The sequence below is a fragment of the Electrophorus electricus genome, chromosome 17 (assembly GCF_013358815.1).
Source record: "Electrophorus electricus isolate fEleEle1 chromosome 17, fEleEle1.pri, whole genome shotgun sequence".
Taxonomy (NCBI): Eukaryota; Metazoa; Chordata; class Actinopteri; order Gymnotiformes; family Gymnotidae; genus Electrophorus; species Electrophorus electricus.
Genome location: NC_049551.1, coordinates 12257343 through 12279842, shown reverse-complemented (window position 1 = coordinate 12279842; position 22500 = coordinate 12257343). Strand labels below are relative to the sequence as shown.

Below are 22500 nucleotides of genomic sequence, written 5' to 3'. Positions count from 1 at the left end.
CCGCGAGGAGCGTGGCAATCACAGCCGCAGGGACCGAGAGAAATGAAACCCCAGCAATCGAACCAAACGCTGGTATTATTATTAAATCTCTCCATTTCATATTTGTCCTCTCTGCGCCTCTCGCACACTCTCTCGCTCCTCTCTGCAGGAGTTGCAGCCAAAAGTCATGATGAGTGTCGGCTACTGAGAGCTTTTCTGCGGTCATGGTGACCGCGTCCAGCTGCCAACAATATGATGACCAGGCTTCCAGGAGATTCCCATGGTCGGCTGACGTCTGCGTCTCCGCGTGCGGGGGTGTATGTGTGCGTCTGCATGTCTGAGAATATGTGCGTGTTTACGTGCGTGTCTCTGAATGTGTGTATGTGGGTGTGAGAGTATGCGTATGCATGTGTGTGTGTCTTTGCATGCGCGTGCATCTACATGTATGTGTGTGTGTATTTCTTTGAATGCGTGTGCGTGTGTGTGTGTGTGTGTGTCTTGGCACACGTGTGCGCGCGCGCATCTGTGTGCGCATCTGCATGTCTGTGTGTGTCTGCATGTGCTTGTGTGTGTGTGTGTGTGTGTGAGCAGACAGACAGAGAGCTGGGGTGGGGAGAACCTCCCAGGAAGAGCAGCTGGTTCTCCTGTTCCCCAGCATGTCTGGCTACTGTACACATGACATTTATGTAAGCGCAGCACCAACACGTGATGAAGAGGAAACATCTCACCACATCTGCTTTCCACATAACACTCGGATCCCTGCTGGAGAAGACTCCTAGAACGGAGAGAACCCTCCCTCCCTCTCTCCCTCCCTCTCTCTGCAAATGCAATGTCCTTACTTTTATTCACAGTGGCACCACTACATAAAATACATGTGTGCCACCACTAAATGGTAAAAGCTTGGCAGTGAGACCGGACCTCCAGGAGGGAGGGCGAGCCCCGCGTACAGGTGCCCCCCCGCTAGGTCACCCGGGGGACAGACGACAGACCCTGTGGGGTCACAGACACACAGACAGCTGTCTTGTGTTCAGCCAGATGCACAACTATGTGTGTGTATATATGTGGGGAAAACGCCAATAGAGGTGAACATCACGGTGCTCTGTTAGTGCTCTGAACAGAGGGGCCCATTGCACAGGACTCTCGCTATGCTTCGTATATCACCACACACACACACACGCACACGCACACACACACACACACACACACACACACACACACACACTAACTGCCATTTGCAGGGCATGATGAGCCAACTAGCACTGGCGTTATTCCGGCAGGCTGGCACGCAGTGCCCATTCCCGATAAGCCGTCTCAGCTCGGACACCCGCCGGACTCACTTCGGCTGTTTACATTCCAAAGAGGAAACGTGAGCTCCAGGAGTTCACGCCTGCTCCGAGGCCCAGAAGGGTTCCAGCTTGCAGAGACTCCTGGCTTCACCCACACTGAGTCTCTCATGCTGTCCTCCACCCTGCTCAGGGAGTGAGTGGACCGACATACAGGAGACAGGAATATCCCACACACACATGCACACACACACACAAATAAACAAACAAGCTTACACACAAACACACATAAAAAAAGTCCAACAAACAAGCTATCATGCAAACACACACACACACACACACACACACACACAGAGCAGAGATTTCCTCAGTGATCTACTTCTGCATCAGAGGAGGATGTAGGGATGTGTGACAGTGTGTCAGCATCTCAGGAAACACTGAGAGTCTGTAGGGAAGAAGCCCAAACCTAGACACACAACACAAGGAAGGAAAATAAGGAGCACACACACACACACACTCAGTCTGATCGTGTTTGTGTGTTTGTGTGTGTGTGTGCGTGTGTGTGCGCACGTGTGTGGGCCTTTTAATCTTCGACAGTTTGACCACCCATTTAAATGATTTATTATTTAAGAAAATTATTCTTCCATCTCATTTATCAGGGAATATTATGTTTTATAAACTACACTTCAGAAAATCTTTATTAAAATCAGATGTGCATCAGCTGTGACCTCTGGCCTGACCGACGGGGGCAGACAGGAGCAAAGCGCTTCTCTTTAGCAATGACTTCCTCTGAGCTCATTCTGCAAGGCTGCAGTGACTGAAGCCCTGTTAAGAGTGAGGGATGAATGAAGAGGAAAAAGAAACGAATGAAAGAACCGAGAGATGCTGCATGCTGCTCCAGAGGAGAGAGTTACGGAGTTTGCAGCACCTCGCGCAGCGAGACACGTGCACGCACACATACACACACACAAACACACACACGAAAACATGCACACACACAGACGCACGCACAGACGCGCAGCCTGGCTTTGTGCTAGGGGCCGTATCGTGGCTGGATTGTGATCGGTGTCCATCCTATTTCGGCCTTTTTTTTCCCCAGTCAGCTTGCATAATTGTAACATTCCTTGTAAATTGTATTCCATGGAAACACGGGCATGCCTGCTCCTCCCGGACACCGGGAATGCTCTCAGTAGAGTTTTATGCTACGCAATTATTTCTGCCTTGTAATTCCGTCAAAGTGTAGAAGGGTCGTAGACACATGAAATTACCTCAAATAAAAGGCACGGAGAAGGAGCAGGGCGGGTGGAGACATGATGGAGGCTCACTCGAGCACAAAGCAGATAACAGTGAGATAAGAGTGAGCACGGGATGGAAAGGAAGGTCAGAATGCCATGACTGAGGAACAGGGAAGACTCAAAACAGACGTTCACACACACACACGCACACGCACACACACATCCTGCATGCAAGACACATATGCGCACTCACTCACTCACTCGCACGCAAGCACACGCTCACACGCACATAGCATGCTCGATCACTTCTCTTGCGGTGGGGGGGGGGGCAAGACTTTATATACACCCATCCACGCTGAACAGTTATAGACAATACGCAGCAGACCTGATCTCAGTTATAGACAATACGCAGCAGACCTGATCTCAGTTATAGACAATACGCAGCAGACCTGATCTCAGTTATGGTCAATACGCAGCAGACCTGATCTCAGTTATGGTCAATACGCAGCAGACCTGATCTCAGTTATGGTCAATACGCAGGAGACCTGATCTCAGTTATAGCCAATACGCAGCAGACCTGATCTCAATTATAGCCAATACGCAGCAGACCTGATCTCAATTATAGCCAATACGCAGCAGACCTGATCTCAATTATAGCTAATACGCAGCAGACCTGATCTCAATTATAGCCAATACGAAGCAGACCTGATCTCAATTATAGCCAATACGCAGCAGACCTGATCTCAGATATAACCAATATGCAGCAGACTTGATTTCAGTTATAGCCAATATGCAGCAGACCTGATCTCAGTTATAGCCAATACGCAGCAGACCTGATCTCAGATATAGCTAATACGCAGCAGACCTGATCTCAATTATAGCCAATACGCAGCAGACCTGATCTCAGATATAGCCAATACGCAGCAGACCTGATCTCAGATATAGCCAATACGCAGCAGACCTGATCTGAGTTATAGCCAATACGCAGCAGACCTGATCTCAGATATAGCCAATACGCAGCAGACCTGATCTCAGATATAGCCAATACACAGCAGACCTGATCTGAGTTATAGCCAATACACAGCAGACCTGATCTGAGTTATAGCCAATACGCAGCAGACCTGGTCTCAATTATAGCCAATACGCAGCAAACCTGATCTCAGTTATAGCCAATATGCAGCAGACCTGATCTCAATTATAGCCTATACGCAGCAGACCTGATCTCAATTATAGCCAATACGCAGCAGACCTGATCTCAGTTATAGCCAATACACAGCAGACCTGATCTGAGTTATAGCCAATACGCAGCAGACCTGGTCTCAGTTATAGCCAATACGCAGGAGACCTGATCTCAGATATAGCCAATATGCAGCAGACCTGATCTCAGATATAGCCAATACGCAGCAGACCTGATCTGAGTTATAGCCAAACTACAGCAGACCTGATCTCAGATATAGCCAATACGCAGCAGACCTGATCTCAGATATAGTCAATACGTAGCAGACCTGATCTCAGATATAGCCAATATGCAACAGACCTGATCTCAGATATAGCCAATATGCAGCAGACCTGATCTCAGATATAGTCAATACACCGCAGACCTGATCTCAGATATAGCCAATACGCAGCAGACCTGATTTGAGTTATAGCCAATATGCAGCAGTCCTGATCTGAGTTATAGCCAAACTGCAGCAGACCTGATCTCAGATATAGCCAATACGCAGCAGACCTGATCTCAGATATAGCCAATATGCAGCAGACCTGATCTCAGTTATAGCCAATACGCAGCAGACCTGATCTGAGTTATCGCAAATACGCAGCAGACCTGATCTCAGATATAGCAAATACGCAGGAGACCTGATCTCAGATATAGCCAATACGCAGGAGACCTGATCTGAGTTATCGCAAATACGCAGCACACCTGATCTCAGTTATAGCCAATATGCAGGAGACCTGATCTCAGATATAGCCAATACGCAGGAGACCTGATCTCAGATGTGCTGTGTGAGAGTAAAAGTGTTAATCTGATCTAAGACAGATGAGAAAGCAGAGAGGGGCAGTTAAAGGCAGTGGAAGGTCCAGGAAGGCAGTGAGAGGCAGTGGAAGGTCCAGGGAGGCAGTGAGAGGCAGTGGAAGGTCCAGGGAGGCAGTGGAAGGTCCAGGGAGGCAGTGAGAGGCAGTGGAAGGTCCAGAGAGGCAGTGAGAGGCAGTGGAAGGTCCAGGGAGGCAGTGGAAGGTCCAGGGAGGCAGTGGAAGGTCCAGGGAGGCAGTGAGAGGCAGTGGAAGGTCCAGAGAGGCAGTGAGAGGCAGTGGAAGGTAGCGCCACTCTCTCACTGGACACTGAACATCCAGCACATATAAGGTTAATGTTCCCCAGAGTGAAGAGCAGATCACCAGGGACCTCTCCGACATCCTCACTTGCTCCCAATCGCTCCCTCACTCTCACTCATACTCACTCTCTCTCACTCTCACTCATACTCACTCTCTCTCACTCTCTCTCGACTGAATTGAGCGTGAGAGCTACTGACATGCGGACAGAAAACATGAGTTTAAAAATCTGCTACCAACTACAGAACTAAGAATATCTAAACTAATTTGGCACCAGACCATAATGTTTAGGTTTAAACTCTCTTGTCTGATTTCTTCTTTGATGACGCAATTCCAAAAGATTTAGCGGCATTATTCAATTTTCAGGTAACCAGGAGGCGAGGAGCAAGGGCCTGTGGCACGCGGCTGAACCGTGACTCGCGGGCTCACAGAGTGACAGGCCAACGTTCTTGTGAATGAAGAAACTGCATCAAAGCATCAGAGTAAACACCAGCAGGAGCCTGTAAACAGATGCTGTAAACCAGGGCTGAGGGGGAGGGGTCGAGCAGGGGCCCTGAACCACGCATCAGAACCTGGGATAGAGAGACTGGGCTGGGATAGAGAGACTGGGTGAGTACTCAGAAGAGATATCAGCCAGAATGGGGAGACACCTGTACTGCAAATCGCAGTGAAGTGGCAAGAATGTGTGCGTACTGTGTGAGAAGAGAGCACAGTAAACACATTACTGTCACTGTACTGCACATTACATGGCTACATTTACAGCACTGTAACAAGGAGACTTGTAGACAGTAGACAAGAGGCACACACACACACACACACACAGTCAAAAAACCCACTCAAACACTAATCTAACACATAAATACACAAACAGACACACAAACTCACACCCACCCCCACCCTCTCCCCAAAATACACATACACACACACACACCACACACACACACACTCATGCAAACAGTGAGTCACATTTGGGTATTTTCCTTTTCTTTAAAAGAGCATTAGTAAGTAAAACACACCACATAATCACACACACATGCATATACACACGCACAAATGCATGCACGCGCAGACAGGCATGCAAGCATGCAGACCCACACCCACACCCACACACCCACACACACACACGCACAGCATAATAATGTCACAGATTTTTTTGTCCATACATAAGACAGAGCAGGGGCGAAGCCACCCTACAGACGCGTGTGGCAGGACCCCCGGCTGGCGCCCCACCCTCGGCCCCACCCGCTGGCTCCGAGGGCATCCGTGCGCCCTCCGCCAGCCCACGACACGGAAAGGAGTGGAAAAGAACCTCCAGTTCACCACCGCAGGAAGTGGCAACATCAGGCAGAATAACAGCCTTCTGTGCTCTGTAAAGCACAGCTTCCATTACAGCTGCCATTACATTTGAAAGTAAACAGCAATGGAATTGAGTCATGGCCATTAGGAGCTATAAATACACACCTGCTCGGGACAAATCGCCCGCGGCCCTGGCACCCCGGTCAGCTGTGGCAGCAGGAGGCATTGCTGCACAGTGGGCACCGCGGGTACAGTAGGCACGGCAAGTACGGCGGGTACAGCGGATATCTCCTTACAGCTCACAGGCTACTTTCAGCTGATGGTCATGGCAGCCCCTCCCTTGATTGCAACGTAAAGGCAGGCAAGCCTCTTAGCCTCTCAGCCGGTCAGCCTGTCAGTGGTGAAGTTTGGCTTGGCTGGGGCGTGTGGAAAACTACTGCCTGCTAGTGTGTAAAGAGCATGTGCTAACGAGGAGAACAGAGCGCCATGCTCAATGGAGTCTAAAAACAGACAGAGGTACCATTACTCTTAACTACACACAATCTCACTCAGGGTTACAGGACGTCTGTCAAGTGTAAGTGTGTGTGTGTGTGTGTGTGTGTGTGTGTGTGTGTGTGTGTGTGTGTGTGTGTGTGTGTGTGTGTGTGTGTGTGTGTGTGTGTGTGTGTGTGTGTGTGTGTGTGTGTGTGTGTGTGTGCGTGCTCAGTGGTTCCTTGACTAGTACACAGAAGGTTGCTGGTTCAAGCCTCACCACTGCCAAGCTGCCACTGTTGGGCCCCGGAGCAGGACCCTTGACCCTCAGTTGACCCTCAGTTGCTCAAATTCATACATAATTGTAAGTTGCTTTGGATAAATGTGTCAGCTAAATGATGTAAAAAAAATGAAGGTGTGGATGTATAAGATCACATTTGATTACACTAACAAAAGACAGAATACTTTCCACAATGAAACCTGACCAGCAGTCATAGACACTCTGCCAACCCACAGATATACACACACACACACACACACACACACACACACGTACACACACACACGTACACACACACGTACACACACACACACACTGCCCCTCCCAACTAAATGCTATGGCTACACATACAACAGCTACACTAATACACTTTTTGCTCACACAAAAAATATAAATAGTCACTGAACAATTTTCCCAAGCCCACACAGAGAGAATCTGTCTACCAAACATGAAAACTGCATGAAAATTACACCAAATGAAAATGCAATCTCAGCATGACAAAATAAATACACAAGATCATGTAAACAATAGCAAATCACTTGATAAAAATTAAGCAATTGCACGATAGGAAATGTGTGTGTGTGTGTGTGTGTGTGTGTGTGTGGTGTGTAATCAATGGGAGTGTGTGTGTGTGTGTGTGTGTGTGTGTGTGTGTGTGTGTGTGCGCGTGCATGTGTCTGTGTGTGTGAGTGTGTGTGTGTGTGGGAGATGCGTTGGGTCTGCTCTGTGGTACAGGAGACCCCACTGCTACACACAGACCCATTTCCACTTCCACTAGCAACCTGCCCCTCCATCAAGATTTAGAACCGAAAACTCTCCATCTGTTAGGAGGCCCAGAGTCAGGAGGGGCTACTGCTAAACACTAGCAACTGCCCAATAACTGCAAACCAGCCAATTACACGACCCTGGGAATGAGGAAGTGACGTGCAGCCATGCCCCTTGAGGTCCTGCTGGCCACAGGAACCATACGACACAACACACAAACACAACACACACAAAAGACAGAGAGAAGTTTAGACTAAAGAAGTATCTAATTAACAATGCCAAATGCACGCCTGATCGTTAGTGTGGTTTTTTTGTGTGTGTGGTTTTTTTTTGCTCTTATGTGATTGGTTCAACTACGACTGCTAATCTCAGCAGTAACTGGCGGGTCTCAGCTCTGGAACTGCCCAGGGTTTCCAAACAGGGGCTACGTTTTACGACCCCTGTCTTATCTGTCCACCTCCCTCCTCCCTGCCTGTCCCTGACTTCAAAGGCATGGTTTAGTGAGAAAGTAGCACACACACACACACACACACACACACACACGCTGCCTGGTAAATACCATCACATCGTGATTGGGAAGGGAGAGCTATAATTAACAGGGTAAGACGCCAGTCTGCCAGCGTGGGCGCCATGCCAACGGATCAGCCCTAATTACTGTATTCCCTCTGTCAGGGAAGTTCAGTGCGGAGCTTTCTCTAACCTGCCATGCCAGCCAATCAAACCCCCGACACTCTCGTAGCCCGAGCGCTCAGGGGCCAATCACCCGGCTTCTTTAAGGAACATCCATTCCGATGAATAAAAACCACACAGGACCCAGAGCCATTTTCAGAGCGACTCGGGCACTTTCCCTCAGCTCCCAGGCTCCAGTTGAGCATGTGGTTATCAAAAGAGAAAACTACTCCAAACCAAACCTGGAAATGAAACACAGGCAACGTGTTGCTCTGCACACTGTCCGTCTGGAAGAGAGACTCTCTCGATTTAACACGTCTCTGAATTACACACTTCTCTGAAAGGATAGACGCCGGTGAGGAACTTGACTCGGGCAGAAGCGGAGGTGCCGAAAGTCTGAAAGACAAAGTCCCCAGCGAGAGCCAATCACGTCGTCTGATCTAAGGCTTCAACTGGAACCACACCAACTTCAAGGGCAAAACGAACTTAAGAAAAAAAAAAAGCTTTTCACCATTGAGTCACTAAGCATGCTAGTTGTTTGGGTTAAATATTAGTGAAAAAACACAAAACAATGTATCTGGGTCAGATTTTAATGTCTACTTGAGATTATTCATTTAACAGGTGTGGGGAAGGCAGAGAAATGGCAAAGCAATGCAAAATGATTTTAAAAATAATTACAAAAAAAACCCCCAAACCCCCCCCCGTACTTTCTGCAGTCATCTCTAGCCCACAGATATCCGGAAGCATGGCGGGTCAACCATGGGGTCAACCGCGGGGTCAACTGCGGGGTCAGCAGCAACAATCCTCCCACATCCCTCAACCTGAACATTGCTGTTAACCATTAAGCATTACCATCTTACCAAAGTTCCATAAAAGCAAAAAGAAACATGCTATTAATTCAGAAATCTGTGAAACTATGCTAATTAACCCAGCCATAACAGTATTAACAAGATTATATGTTTTTACAAGATTTCAAAGAAAACAAAATTAAACAAGAAAAAAAACAACACAACAAAAACTGCAGGTCAGTGGTAAACTCAAAAATCTCTTGTTACCAGTTCTCTCAGAAACTCCAGGGTATACTACACTGGCCTATAAACACTCTCTCTGTCTCTCTCACACCCACACCCACACCCACACCCACACACACCCACACATACACCCACACCCACACCCACACACCCACACCCACACCCACACACCCACACACACTCACACACACACACCCACACCCACACACACCCCCACCCACACACACACCCACACCCACACCCACACCCACACCCACACCCACCCACACCCACACATACACCCACACCCACACCCACACACCCACACATACACCCACACCCACACACACTCACACACACACACCCACACCCACACCCACACCCACACACACCCCCACACCCACACCCACACACACACCCACACCCACACCCACACATACACCCACACCCACACACACATAACCACCTCAGTCATTAAGGTAACTTTCCAGGCTGCCTTGTCAGCGATAAAGTTTCCACCCTCCGACTGAAAGCTCTTGATGTTTTGAAGTGTGGACGGCGGGGCAATCAGATCACTTTCCCCAGAGTTCACACACAGTCCCCCACGGCCCACCTTCCCGGCCGATCCCCCCACCACGATTCATTTAGTAACGGCTTATTAAGCTGGGGCATAAATTTCAACTCTGGACAGTTTCACTGGAAAGGAAGCCTGATTTATAGGAGCGCCGTAGACAAAACACGCTTTTTTCTTTTCCGTTTCGTTCTCAGCGCTCTCGGGGAGAGGCCTGAGGAATTTGCAGCAGACTAAAAGAGGAGAGTCGGCTGGGATCGAAGATAAGGAGGCACTCAGAGCTCCGCGGCACCCCCTAGTTTCCTGGCAGAGGTGACCGGGCCAGTTAGAGGGATATGTTGCCGAAGACCGCGGACACCTGTCCGACGTCACGTCTAAAAATGCCACGACGTGCCGATCACAAGCGTTCTGTGCAGGACATGGCTATCTCCTGGTTGTCCCAGCAGTTACGCTGATCGGAACAGGATGCAAAACCCGGAATTCTACGCCAGCTTAGGAAAGTCCTCCTGGTCACTGGGTTCATTATCACGGCCCCCATTTCATCAGCACGCTCGGGGAATCGTAAACACGGCTGACGCATCATTGCGTTACAAGATGGCCGTGCGTTTTCGATAACGAATAACCTGATAAACACGTTTCATTGACAGACGACGCCCTTATCTTACCGCCAAACACAGTCCGATAAATAAAAGGTCTGACTTAACGGTCTGAATATTGGCCAGTGTCACATCAAACCAAAGCAGTGACTTATACCCATAGCATCGTCCATGGGGCACATGCACGCGCGCACACACACACACACACATTCTCACACACACACGTAACCATGCAGAAGAAATATACTGTAAAATGGATGACGCATCGATGGTTCAAATGATTCTGACCACATGTGTCATTTATCAGAGACCACAGCTCACAAAGCCAGCCTTCCCAAGCTATATTTTACAAACATGCACTTTAGGATACAGTTTAAACAGCTATGCTTTACACAGGAACACTACACACTTTACACAGCATGACTTCACAATTAACACAGCTACAATTACCCAGCCATACAGCTACACTTTATACAGCTACACTTCACACAGCTACACTTCACACAGCTATACAGCTACACTTCACACAGCTACACTTCACACAGCTATACAGCTACACTTCACACAACTACACTTCACACAGCCATAGCGCTACTCTTTATACAGCTACACTTCACACAGCTGCACCTACCCAGCAATACAGCTACACTTCACACAGCCATATAGCAACACTTACAACATACACAGCTACATTTCAAGCAGCCATAGCGCCACTCTTACAGCTACACTTCACACTTAACACTTTACAAAGCTACACTTTACATTTACATCTCAATCAGCTGCGGTTTACACTTCACACGTCACACAGCTAAAACGTTTGAAAGATGAAGCACTGAAAGGAAAGGACAACGGACATCAGCAACAGAAAAACGGAGCCTTTTGAAATTGAGAAGACCTTCGCCGGGAGAATACAACCACAGCCCCTGTGACCTATGACCTGTGTTTCAGAGCACTGAAAATGACACTCAGGTCATCTCCACACAGCCTCTCTCTCTCTCTCTCTCTCTCTCTCTCTCTCTCTCTCTCACCTTTGGAGTGTTTTTCTTCAACTCGCGGGTCTGGTCCAGGAGTTTCTTCCTGGACTGCTGGTTCTCATTCTGCCTGCTGGCTAGAGCAGTGGTTGTGGCATCCAGCTCTTTCTGTGAGGAGATACAACTGCACATCAGATGCGCTGTTCACACACAAGGGCCGCACCGTCTTCCACACACATGCGCGTGGTTTACGGTTCACATGGATGAGGAACCTAGAAAAAAAAAAAAGGTTCACATTATGTTCATACATTTGTGAAGGAACTCCCCAAATATCAGTACATGACGTGTGTCATACAGCCTGTACAGAGCTTCAAACAATGTTCACAGTAAAAATAGTCCAGTGCATTCGGGTAACAAGTCTCTCATTTTCAGAACAGCAAGCCCTAAAATAGCACAGTAGTTCAAAATTACTGCGACTAACTCTCAAATGGGCCAAGGTTAGGGTTAAGGCTGGGGTCAGGGTTAAATTGCTGTGACTAGCTTTCTCAAACGGACCAATCGTGAAGTCTTTTTTATTTTGACTGGACAGCAGAGCATCAGTTTGAGCTAGAGTGCTGATCACTGTGAAACGCTGAGGTGAAATGTGGGATGCCACAGCCATGTGTTTCCAGGAGACCGAGTGCAAAACTGGCCCTGCTCTCAAGGAGGGGGAATGGTATATGCACCCTGCCCTGTCAATTACAGACACGATGGCCAATCACCAGAAGGGATCAGATAGCGCTATCCTCTGAGCATGTCACTTCACCCCAGATGTTACATGAGGTGCAGCTTGCTGTGATTGGCCGCCTGGGCCTTGGAGGAAACGCATGATGACCCGTGGCCTCCCCGCTTGGCAGCTGTCGTGTGACGGGGAGAATTACCTGATAGTGTGACAGGTGGGAATCGGCTATGAACAATATAGGGAAAAAACTGGGGGAATCCCCCATCCAAAAAAAGCAAAGGTGAGGATGAGTGTGATTTTGAGTCAGAGTGTGAGTATGAATGTCTGTGTGACTGTGTGATTGTGAGCAAGTGTATCTGAGCCCAGCGTTAGAACCCAGAGTTGCTGTTAGAACCCACCGGTAGAACTCAGTGTTAGAGTCCAGAGTTGGAACCCAACATTAGAACTCAGCGTTGAGTCTAACATTAGAGCCCACTGTTAGAACCCAGCTTTAGAAGCCTACCCGCATTCTGCTTGGGGATGCATGAGAGAGTCCTGCTGCTGATCTCAGATCAGCATGTGTGGCTTTGGGGGGAGATGAGGCCTGTTTTAGCATCTCATTTTCGGCTTGCTCTAGAACAGTATCCTGGGTGTTGGTCCAGAGTGCTTTTCTGGCACTGTGGGGCTGCAGAGCTGATAAAGTTGTGAGGTCAGGACATCGCCGGCGGTCAACTCGACCCCCCAGGCACTGTGTCGGAGGGCTGTGGGAGCGTCCAGCCTAATTAACTCGATTTGTTCGCTGCATATGGTTGCCAGATGTCATTTCAGCAGTGCATTGCCTACTCCTGAGTACAGTGAACAAGGAGACTGCACAAAGCACACTCTCATTTACACACTCACATACATTTACACATTCACAGCCACTCTCACTTACACACTCACACACATTTACACATTCACAGCCACTCTCACTTACACACTCACACACATTTACACATTCACAGCCACTCTCACTTACACACTCACACACATTTACACATTCACACCCATACTCATTTACACACTCACACACATTTACACATTCACAGCCACTCTCACTTACACACTCACACACATTTACACATTCACAGCCACTCTCACTTACACACTCACACACATTTACACATTCACACCCATACTCATTTACACACTCACACACATTTACACATTCACAGCCACTCTCACTTACACACTCACACACATTTACACATTCACACCCATACTCATTTACACACTCACACACATTTACACATTCACACCCATACTCACACACACATTTACACACCCACATACTCATTTACACACTCACACACATTTACACATTCACAGCCACTCTCACTTACACTCACAGACATTTACACATTCACACCCATACTCTCATTTACATACTCACACACATTTACACATTCACACCCATACTCACACACACATTTACACACCCACATTCTCATTTACACACTCACACACATAAACACACCCATACTTACACATTCACAATAACACGTACAGACAGACACACTAACAATCACGTTTCCCCATTCACCCTTACACATAATCACGAACTCTCATTCACACACACTTGATCACACTCACTCATACTCATACACTTACCCTAACACAATGGTCTAATGCCGGGGTCTAACGCTGGGGCCTAAATCTGGGGGTTTAATGCTGGGTCCTAAATCTGGGGTTTAACACTGGGGTCTAACACTGGGGCCTAACGCTGGAGTCTAAAGCTGGAGTCTAACGCTGGATTCTAAAGCTTGTATCTAAATCTGTGGTCTAAGGCTGGGGTCTAAATCTTGGGTCTAACACTGGGGACTAAAGCTGGGGTCTAACGCTGGGGCCTAACCTTGGGGTTTAATGCTAAATTTATGTGTATTCTAAGCCTCACCGATTGTCTATTTTTCACTGGATTAGGTTGAAATTTGTACTGAACATCCAAGAAACCCTAAGGATATATTGCAACATGTATTCATTTAAATATTTGCTGAATGTTAATCAAATTAAAAAATATAAATCATATTTTACCCAAATGAAGAATTACTCATTTTCAAAAATTCATACCTCCACTAATTTTAAACCTAATTGCAACCTAATTTGGTTTCTGTGTAGTATTAATATATTTCTATTTCTATTTGGTGCTACAGATGTTTTTTAAGAAATTTGAATGTACATTTTCCCAAGAAGGACTATGCCAATTTCTTTGAAACATCTGTATGGGAAAGTGTTAATATTCAATGTTGATGTATAAAGCAGTTAAAGACGTTATATTTCTCCTTCCTGATCTCCTCCCCCAGGGGGTGAAGCCGCGGCACTTGGCCTGCCGTCCGGCCCAGGGAAGAGTTTATATAAAGGACTAAACTGTTCTCCATAATAGCTTTCTAATTCTCCTAATGGAAGAATTCTGCTGGCTCAGGCAGTGGCGCTTGTCTTAGTTAATTTGTTCAGTAGTGAACGCTGATGGAACAGATTACAGGACTCCCCAGTGCACCCAGCTCTGCCAGATACTATCAGCTGCATTCGCTACAGAAAGACATCAGGCAGGCCACGTTCTCCGGTCCTCTCTCTCTCTTTCTCTCTCTCTCTCGTCCCTCACTTCCTCTCTCCCTCGCACTCTATCTTTATCTCACCTCTCTTCCTCTTCTCTTTCTATCTCTCCGCCGCTCTCATCTGCCCCGTTGGTCCCGCCAGGTTCTGGTACCACACAGGCGCACAAAAAGGGGCAGGGACCCAGCAGAGAGACAGAGAACTACAACCAAAAAACGGCCTTACCACAGTACAACCGCCCAAGTATCAGATACTAGCTGAATTATATGCGTTTTACATCCCCCCGGTAATATATCTGCATGAAAAATGTGGAAAACGACTCGACAAACCGCTCAAAGTGAACAGTAATCACTGATTGGTCCATGCTGACATTGTAGCGCCTGCTCCTGCCATAAGAGTGGCTTTATCAAACATGCAAACACAAGTATCTGCGTTTCCTGCTGGACCACAATTCCAGGAGAGCTAATCTATTTTTACCGTGGCACAGCCATGAGGTTCTTTATCAATGTCGGAGTTATTAATGTCACTATTTGTAAGAGAGCCGCTTTGTCTGAGTCTGTAATCTTAAAGTTGAGCGGTTTCTGTGAGCTCTGGAGCTATGTGCTGGCCTACAGGCAGATAAACACACCTAGCAAAGATCTGGCAAGCAAGTTTGTGAACTTAACCTTGTCTGTCCTTGGGAAAAAGATCCTTTAGCCTTCAGTAGGTGTGTGACTTCAGATGATGAGAGGTGTGAAGCAGTGTGTGTGTGTGTGTGTGTGTATGCGTGTGTGTGTGTGTGTGTGAGTGCTCTGCTTCATATAGTTCACATACAGTCCATTCTGTCCACACAGAGTCCACACAAAGTCCACACACAGTCCACTCCATGCTTTGAATCTCTCTTTAACACAGCACAAACACACTATGACCCAAACGCATAACTGTTTTATTTATTAAGCAATTTACATTTCATATTGTGGAATGCAGCATTTAATCAGGACAGCCAGATTCTCTGAGCTTAATAATGTAACTCTCTGTTTGAACACACGCATACCGCCACACACACACTTGCACTCCATAATTAGGCCAGTGGGGTCAAGTCTCATTATATATGCGCAAACTGCAGCTCATTTGCATAAGAATCACTCCTGCCTTTATGGGGTCTGTTTGTGACGCAGTACATTTGGGTCATTACAGCGCCAGCAGCTGCTGACGGAAGAAAACACACACACACCACATCTACACACTCACACCACAGCTATACACACACTACATCTACACACACACACACACACACATAACTACAGCAGCCAAGCTACACACAGTGTGTGTTGGAAATCTAACTGGCTTTGTGAGCTGAAGAGGGATCAAGGAGCTACTGCAAAAAAAAACATTGTATCTCCCTCTCTCTCTCTCTCTCTCTCTTTCTCTCTCTCTCTCTCTCTCTTTCTCTCTCTCTCTTTCTCCCCCCCCCGCATCTCTCTGTATGGATCTATCTCCCTCCAAGCATCTATCTATCTATCTATCTATCTATCTATCTATCTATCTATCTATCTATCTATCTATCTATCTATCTATCTATCTATCTATCTATCTATCTATCTATCTATCTATCTATCTATCTATCTATCTATCTATCTCTCTGTCGCCATAATGCATTTTATTTTTTGTATGATTTATTATGTGCCAAGAGCAAAAACTGACATCACAGACTATGCGTCCACTTCACCTGACGATATCTTATTTCCCAGAATTCAGGGTTTGTTATCAACATCCAAAATAAATCACAGACTAGTGTAAAATATGATAAAGTCACATAAAATCACACACCTTTAAACACAAATGTATTCACGCGTGTGCACGCACACACACACACACACACACACACACACACACACACACACACACACACACACACACACACACATACACACACACACATTCCTGTATGTAAAGAAAGGTTTTGAAGTTCCTCCCCCATGGATAACAGCATTCCTTGAATGCTCCGAGAGCTTTAGAGCAGGGAATCGGAGGAAGGAGGCTGCCATGGAGAGCTGGGTCTGGGCATGCACACAACCCTGCCCACAAGCACACGGCCCCGCCCACAAACACACGGCCACGCCCCAAACACACAGCCCCGCCCACAAACACACGGCCCCGCCACACACAGCCACGCCCCAAACACACTCTTTGGTCTTCAACACACATATCCACCTATTCACAGTTAATGCAGTGAAATGAAATACAATTGTTTTACCGCTACTACTCTTATTGTTATTATTATTATTATTATGGTTGATGTCATATGGATGTTGCTGCTGTTGTTGTTTTTATTAATTATCATCATCATCATCATCATCATGTGCTTTTTCAGTGTTTTTTCTTGGTCCTAATGTCCTCACCGGGAGTCCTGTGTTCCGCGTGGAGACCAATTACTTTCTGCATCAGCAGTCCCAGAAACAGGACAAGAAAAATCTCCTTCTCCTCCGCCGGCAGGCTCTGTTCCCAGCCACATGCTTCACTTATCCGCATCTTAACACGGGGTCTGTTTATGCCGCAGCACGCACTGTGAACTGTGATCGGCATTTCAGAGCTGGCCTGGCCGTTAGCGTCATGAAGCCGAGATAACGCGGAGAGGCCTCGTTCTGTTTGTGCCAACAGGCGGTTAATTGTGCGGCCCTGGGGCCATGGACAGAGGGCCCTGTGTGAGGCAGAGTTACGCCCACCTGTCGCGGGCGCAGGGCCGAGGGGCTCCGGTGCCCTTCCAACCCGTATGCGGTGGAGCGGCTCAGATTCTGACGGAGGCTTTGGAGGTGGGGGGGACGTGTCGAGACGTGCCTCCGCCGGGGCACACGCATTATAATGTACAGTTAGACGCGTGTTAGGCTGTAGTTTCTCCAGACACAGCTATTGGTATGTGTGGATGGGAGGTGGTGAAAGAGAGATTGAGAGCGAGAGGGAGGGGTGTATTGGTGTCAACACAGCACTGCTGACTAATGAAGGCATAAACCGTGTCTTCTCTGCAGCATCGAGCTCAGCTGCTGGTGCTCAGACCCTCCTGCACTGGTTAACTTATCAACTTATCAACACTCCGATCTGCTATTGACTGTAAACTGACACCGTGAGCTGTGGAGGCGTTTGTCTCGAGCCGAGGCGACGGAGCCCATTGGCACAGCTGCTTCCCGTCTGGCCGAGAGGCTTCGTGTGGACTGAGTGGAAGGGCAGAGCGGGAAAACGGTCTTCTGTGAATTTTCCAGCTCACATCCATGTGCTGGTAGAGGTATACTAGAGGTTGCCAGTCCAGCGCCCCCCCCCCCACACACACACACACAAGACCCATATATTCACACAGGTTTGGGGTCGGGGTCAGGGTTGGGGTCAGGGTGAAGGTAGTGAAGAGTGATGAAAATGGGGATGGTTGAAGTCTCGGGAGCAGTGTGAGAGAGTGCTGGCCCCCGTCCAATCACACTGTGACCTAAACACACACACACACACACACACATTAACTGACCTTGGGAGCAGTGGTAGAGCTAATCGACCTTCATTAGCTCAGTGTGAGTCTTCCCACAGCTGCTGGAAGTGTGTGGAGCAGACAACACCTCAAAAAGGTCTTAACCCGCCTACTTCCGAATGTCAACAGGAAAGAGAGAGAGAGAGAGAGAGACAGAGAGAGAGAGAGAGAGAGAGAGAGAGAGAGAGAGAGAGAGAGAGAGAGAGAGAGAGAAACCATGATTACACTTTGTAGTTTTGTGCATCTTAAGTATCTGGATTGGATCTGGTTTGAGTCTTCTATATAAAAACTGAAAACAGACTCGATTCCAAATACTCCATAGACCATTTCTGGAGGAAGAGGAAGAGGAAGAGGAAGAAAGAGACAGAGAGACAGAGAGAGAGAGAGAGAGAGAGAGAGAGAGGGAGAATTGTGAGCGTATTCTACTGAAGGATACAGAAGTAGAAACCACATGAAGTCGGACATAAAAGCGCACAAGAGCATAGCGAAAGAGGCAGAAGCAGTACATCAGCAAAAAATATTCCGAGTGCTGAGCGGAAAGAAGAGAAGTCAAACGCTGACTCAGCAGTCTCCCTTCGTCCACGCAGCCCCTGCGCTGAGCTTCATCACCCTTACACACAACACCAGGAGCGTCACTCCCTCTGAGTCGCTTCAAAGACCCAACATGCTGAGTCATAACAAAAACACTTCAAAACAACAAAAGAGGTTCAGTCAACACGACAGGGGCCTGACGACTGTGAGTCAAAACTGTAAAAACGTTTAAAGCGGACAGAGGGAAGAAAATTCGCGATTGATTATCTACAAAACCTTTAGCGCCCATAAGTCATACCGTTCAGCATTTGTGGATTTTTCTTTCCATAAGGGAGGAGAAATGAGCGCCTGAATTGTCCTGCCCCTGCTCAGGGAGAGAGCCGTCCACTGTCCTCTGTGTTTCGGCACCGTGTTTGACCCACGTCCGGCCAACGCGCACGACCGCAACGCTCCTGACCCTGGCTGGCTCCTGGACGTGGTGAGGGATGCCTCACCCTAGCACACAGCAACAGCACAAACCAGCTGAAACAAAAATGAATCCCCATTCTGGATTGTTATTTTGCTGTGGTGCCAAGTCGCAGGGCTCGGACAGGCAGCCGGAGGGCCAGAGTGGAGTCTGGGCCGTCAATAGGGCCGGGGCCTGCGCACCACCCTGCGCACCACCCTGTACACCACCCTGCCTCACCACCCTGCCACCCAAGTTTAGTTTCTCAAATTTGTTTTGCATTTTGAATGTCAATTTGCCATTTCAGCAGCTGTCTCTCTTAATAATGTCAGTGTAAACAGGAGTGTGTGTGTGTGTGTGTGTGTGGTATGTGTGTGTGTATCCTAGTGTGCTGGCTGCGCTCCAGAGAAAGCCAGTGGGAGCAGGAAAAACACAGTGTCAAAGCTCGGTCCAATCAGTTTGTCTGGTGTGTGGTTTTCCCAGCATGTTGAGTCAGGAACAGCAGTCTCTCCATGCAGCTCCTCTTTCACACACTCACACTGCCAAATCTCACACACGAACACACACACACACACACACACACACACACACACACACACACGCACACATGTACACGTGCGGACAGAAATCCGGCAGGCGTGCATACAAACAGACACGCGCCAACACACACACACGCACGCGCGCTTGCGCTCCTAAACGCTCGGCGTGTGCTGCCCGCACCACGGATGCCAGGGTGGGTGTTGGCACGCTCGGTGTGTGTGTGTGTGTGTGGGGGGGGGGGGTAAGCTGCACCTGAGCGACCAGCCCCTCAGCAACAGACAGTGGCCTACACCACTGAGGTCATGGCTCACAGTGCCCTGTGCTAACGTTACCATTTTTACCCCTGGAGGACTGTGTTTAGCTCCTCTCTCATTTTATGAGGAAAACATTCGTGTTTTTCCAAAGTGACCTGCAGGCTCAGGACTGGCGGTGACTCCTGTGGTTAGAGCCCAGAGCAGTGAGACAGCACAGGGGGCGGAGACACCACAGCCCCGCCCCCGAATTAAACCAGCAACCCTTCAGCTCCAAAAACACCCTTAACACAGGGAAAACATCCAAAAGTTCGGGTTTTACTTGACCTATCAACAAATGAAAAACACAAAACTTGCTGCCGAAAATTACAGTCACGGACAGTGAAACACAACAGAGTTTTAATATTTTAGGCAGACAGAAAATCTTTAAAAATTGAGATTATACTTGAAGTTTCTGGAACCATGTCTGTTCTCATTTTTGATGAAGTCTTTTAGCCTGACAATATTGCAGGGCTGGGAGGGTTCGTACAGCTCATGGTGCTCCTCGTAATGGAAGCTTCTAGACTCAAATGCGATATGCCTGTCCTGACGTGTGTTTAACTGAGTTAATGCCATAATCATGGATTAAAACAGAAAGCACCTGATTATCCCAAAGCTCGGTGAACGCCATAATGACAGACTGAAATGCTTTAGATGGGCTGGTTTGAAAACTGCCATAATGTCCCATAATGCCCCTGCCTGCCTCAGCGCAGCACCGTTCAGAGACATTTTTAGATTACAGGATGTTACACACACTCCCTCAAACCCACACCTGCACGTGCGCACACACACACACACACACACACACACACACACACACACACACACACAAACACACACACACACACACACCTGCAGCAGAAAATGGAAAGCAGTAAAAGCTGAAATGTCATAACTGGACACACACACATACACACACACACACACACATACACACACACACACACACACACACACACACACACAGAAGATCTGACTTATTATACAGTAGGTTTAAAAAAAAAACACACATATATACGCTAATGCTGACCAGGGTGTCAGTAGTACTGCTCTGCATCCCCTCCTTTGAACAAAACATTATAACAGAAAAGCAGAGTGCAGGAGTGTGAACCTCCTTTTAATGGTTCAGTATTTATAGTGATTTGGTTCTGAGCAGCAGACTGATGTGTTTAACGATGCTGCAAGTTGTCTGACATGCAGCAGCCATTCTAAAAGCGTGTTGTTTAAAGTCTGCTCTGGCTCACGGCCAGCACAGCCACAAGTGCCAGCAGAGGCCTCACGCCTGCCGAACAGAGACCCCGGACATCACAGATCGCCCCAGACTGCCAAAGACTGCTCCAGCGTGCGACAGACCACTCCGGGAACATCACAGACCGCCCCATACTACCAAACACTGCTTCAGCGTGCTACAGACCACTCCAGGATACCTAAGACTACACGGATCACTCCACAGAGTCTGTGTGGACCCCTGTGAGTGTAGAGAGTCTGTGTGGTCCCCTGTGAGTGTAGAGAGTCTGTGTGGTCCCCTGTGAGTGTAGAGAGTCTGTGTGGACCCCTGTGAGTGTAGAGAGTCTGTGTGGACCCCTGTGAGTGTAGAGAGTCTGTGTGGACCCCTGTGAGTGTAGAGAGTCTATGTGGACCCCTATGAGTGTAGAGAGTCTGTGTGGACCCCTGTGAGTGTAGAGAGTCTGTGTGGTCCCCTGTGAGTGTATAGAGTCTGTGTGGACCCCTGTGAGTGTAGAGAGTCTATGTGGACCCCTGTGAGTGTAGAGAGTCTGTGTGGACCCCTGTGAGTGTAGAGAGTCTATGTGGTCCCCTGTGAGTGTAGAGAGTCTGTGTGGTCCCCTGTGAGTGTAGAGAGTCTGTGTGGACCCCTGTGAGTGTAGAGAGTCTATGTGGACCCCTGTGAGTGTAGAGAGTCTGTGTGGACCCCTGTGAGTGTAGAGAGTCTATGTGGTCCCCTGTGAGTGTAGAGAGTCTGTGTGGTCCCCTGTGAGTGTAGAGAGTCTGTGTGGACCCCTGTGTGTAGAGAGTCTATGTGGACCCCTGTGAGTGTAGAGAGTCTGTGTGGACCCCTGTGAGTGTAGAGAGTCTGTGTAGACCCCTGTGAGTGTAGAGAGTCTGTGTGGTCCCCTGTGAGTGTAGAGAGTCTGTGTGGACCCCTGTGAGTGTAGAGAGTCTGTGTGGACCCCTGTGAGTGTAGAGAGTCTGTGTGGACCCCTGTGAGTGTATAGAGTCTATGTGGACCCCTGTGAGTGTAGAGAGTCTGTGTGGTCCCCTGTGAGTGTAGAGAGTCTGTGTGGACCCCTGTGAGTGTATAGAGTCTATGTGGACCCCTGTGAGTGTATAGAGTCTATGTGGACCCCTGTGAGTGTATAGAGTCTGTGTGGACCCCTGTGAGTGTAGAGAGTCTGTGTGGACCCCTGTGAGTGTAGAGAGTCTGTGTGGACCCCTGTGAGTG

The 22500-nt window shown here is 48.2% G+C and overlaps 1 protein-coding gene across 6 annotated transcripts in view; it reads right to left on the bottom strand.

Annotated features, from left to right (window-relative positions):
* Window positions 1-22500, bottom strand: part of cux1a (cut-like homeobox 1a) — a 112615-nt gene that overhangs the window by 77791 nt on the left and 12324 nt on the right. For 3 of the 6 annotated variants that reach the window (XM_035535803.1, XM_035535808.1, XM_035535804.1), the window contains exon 2: window positions 11512-11622. In XM_035535803.1, coding sequence (XP_035391696.1) covers window positions 11512-11622 — 111 coding nt within the window. Of the gene's footprint in view, window positions 1-11511; window positions 11727-18233; window positions 18346-22500 lie in introns of all 6 variants that reach the window. The other 3 variants (XM_035535805.1, XM_035535806.1, XM_035535807.1) reach the window with 3 other exon arrangements.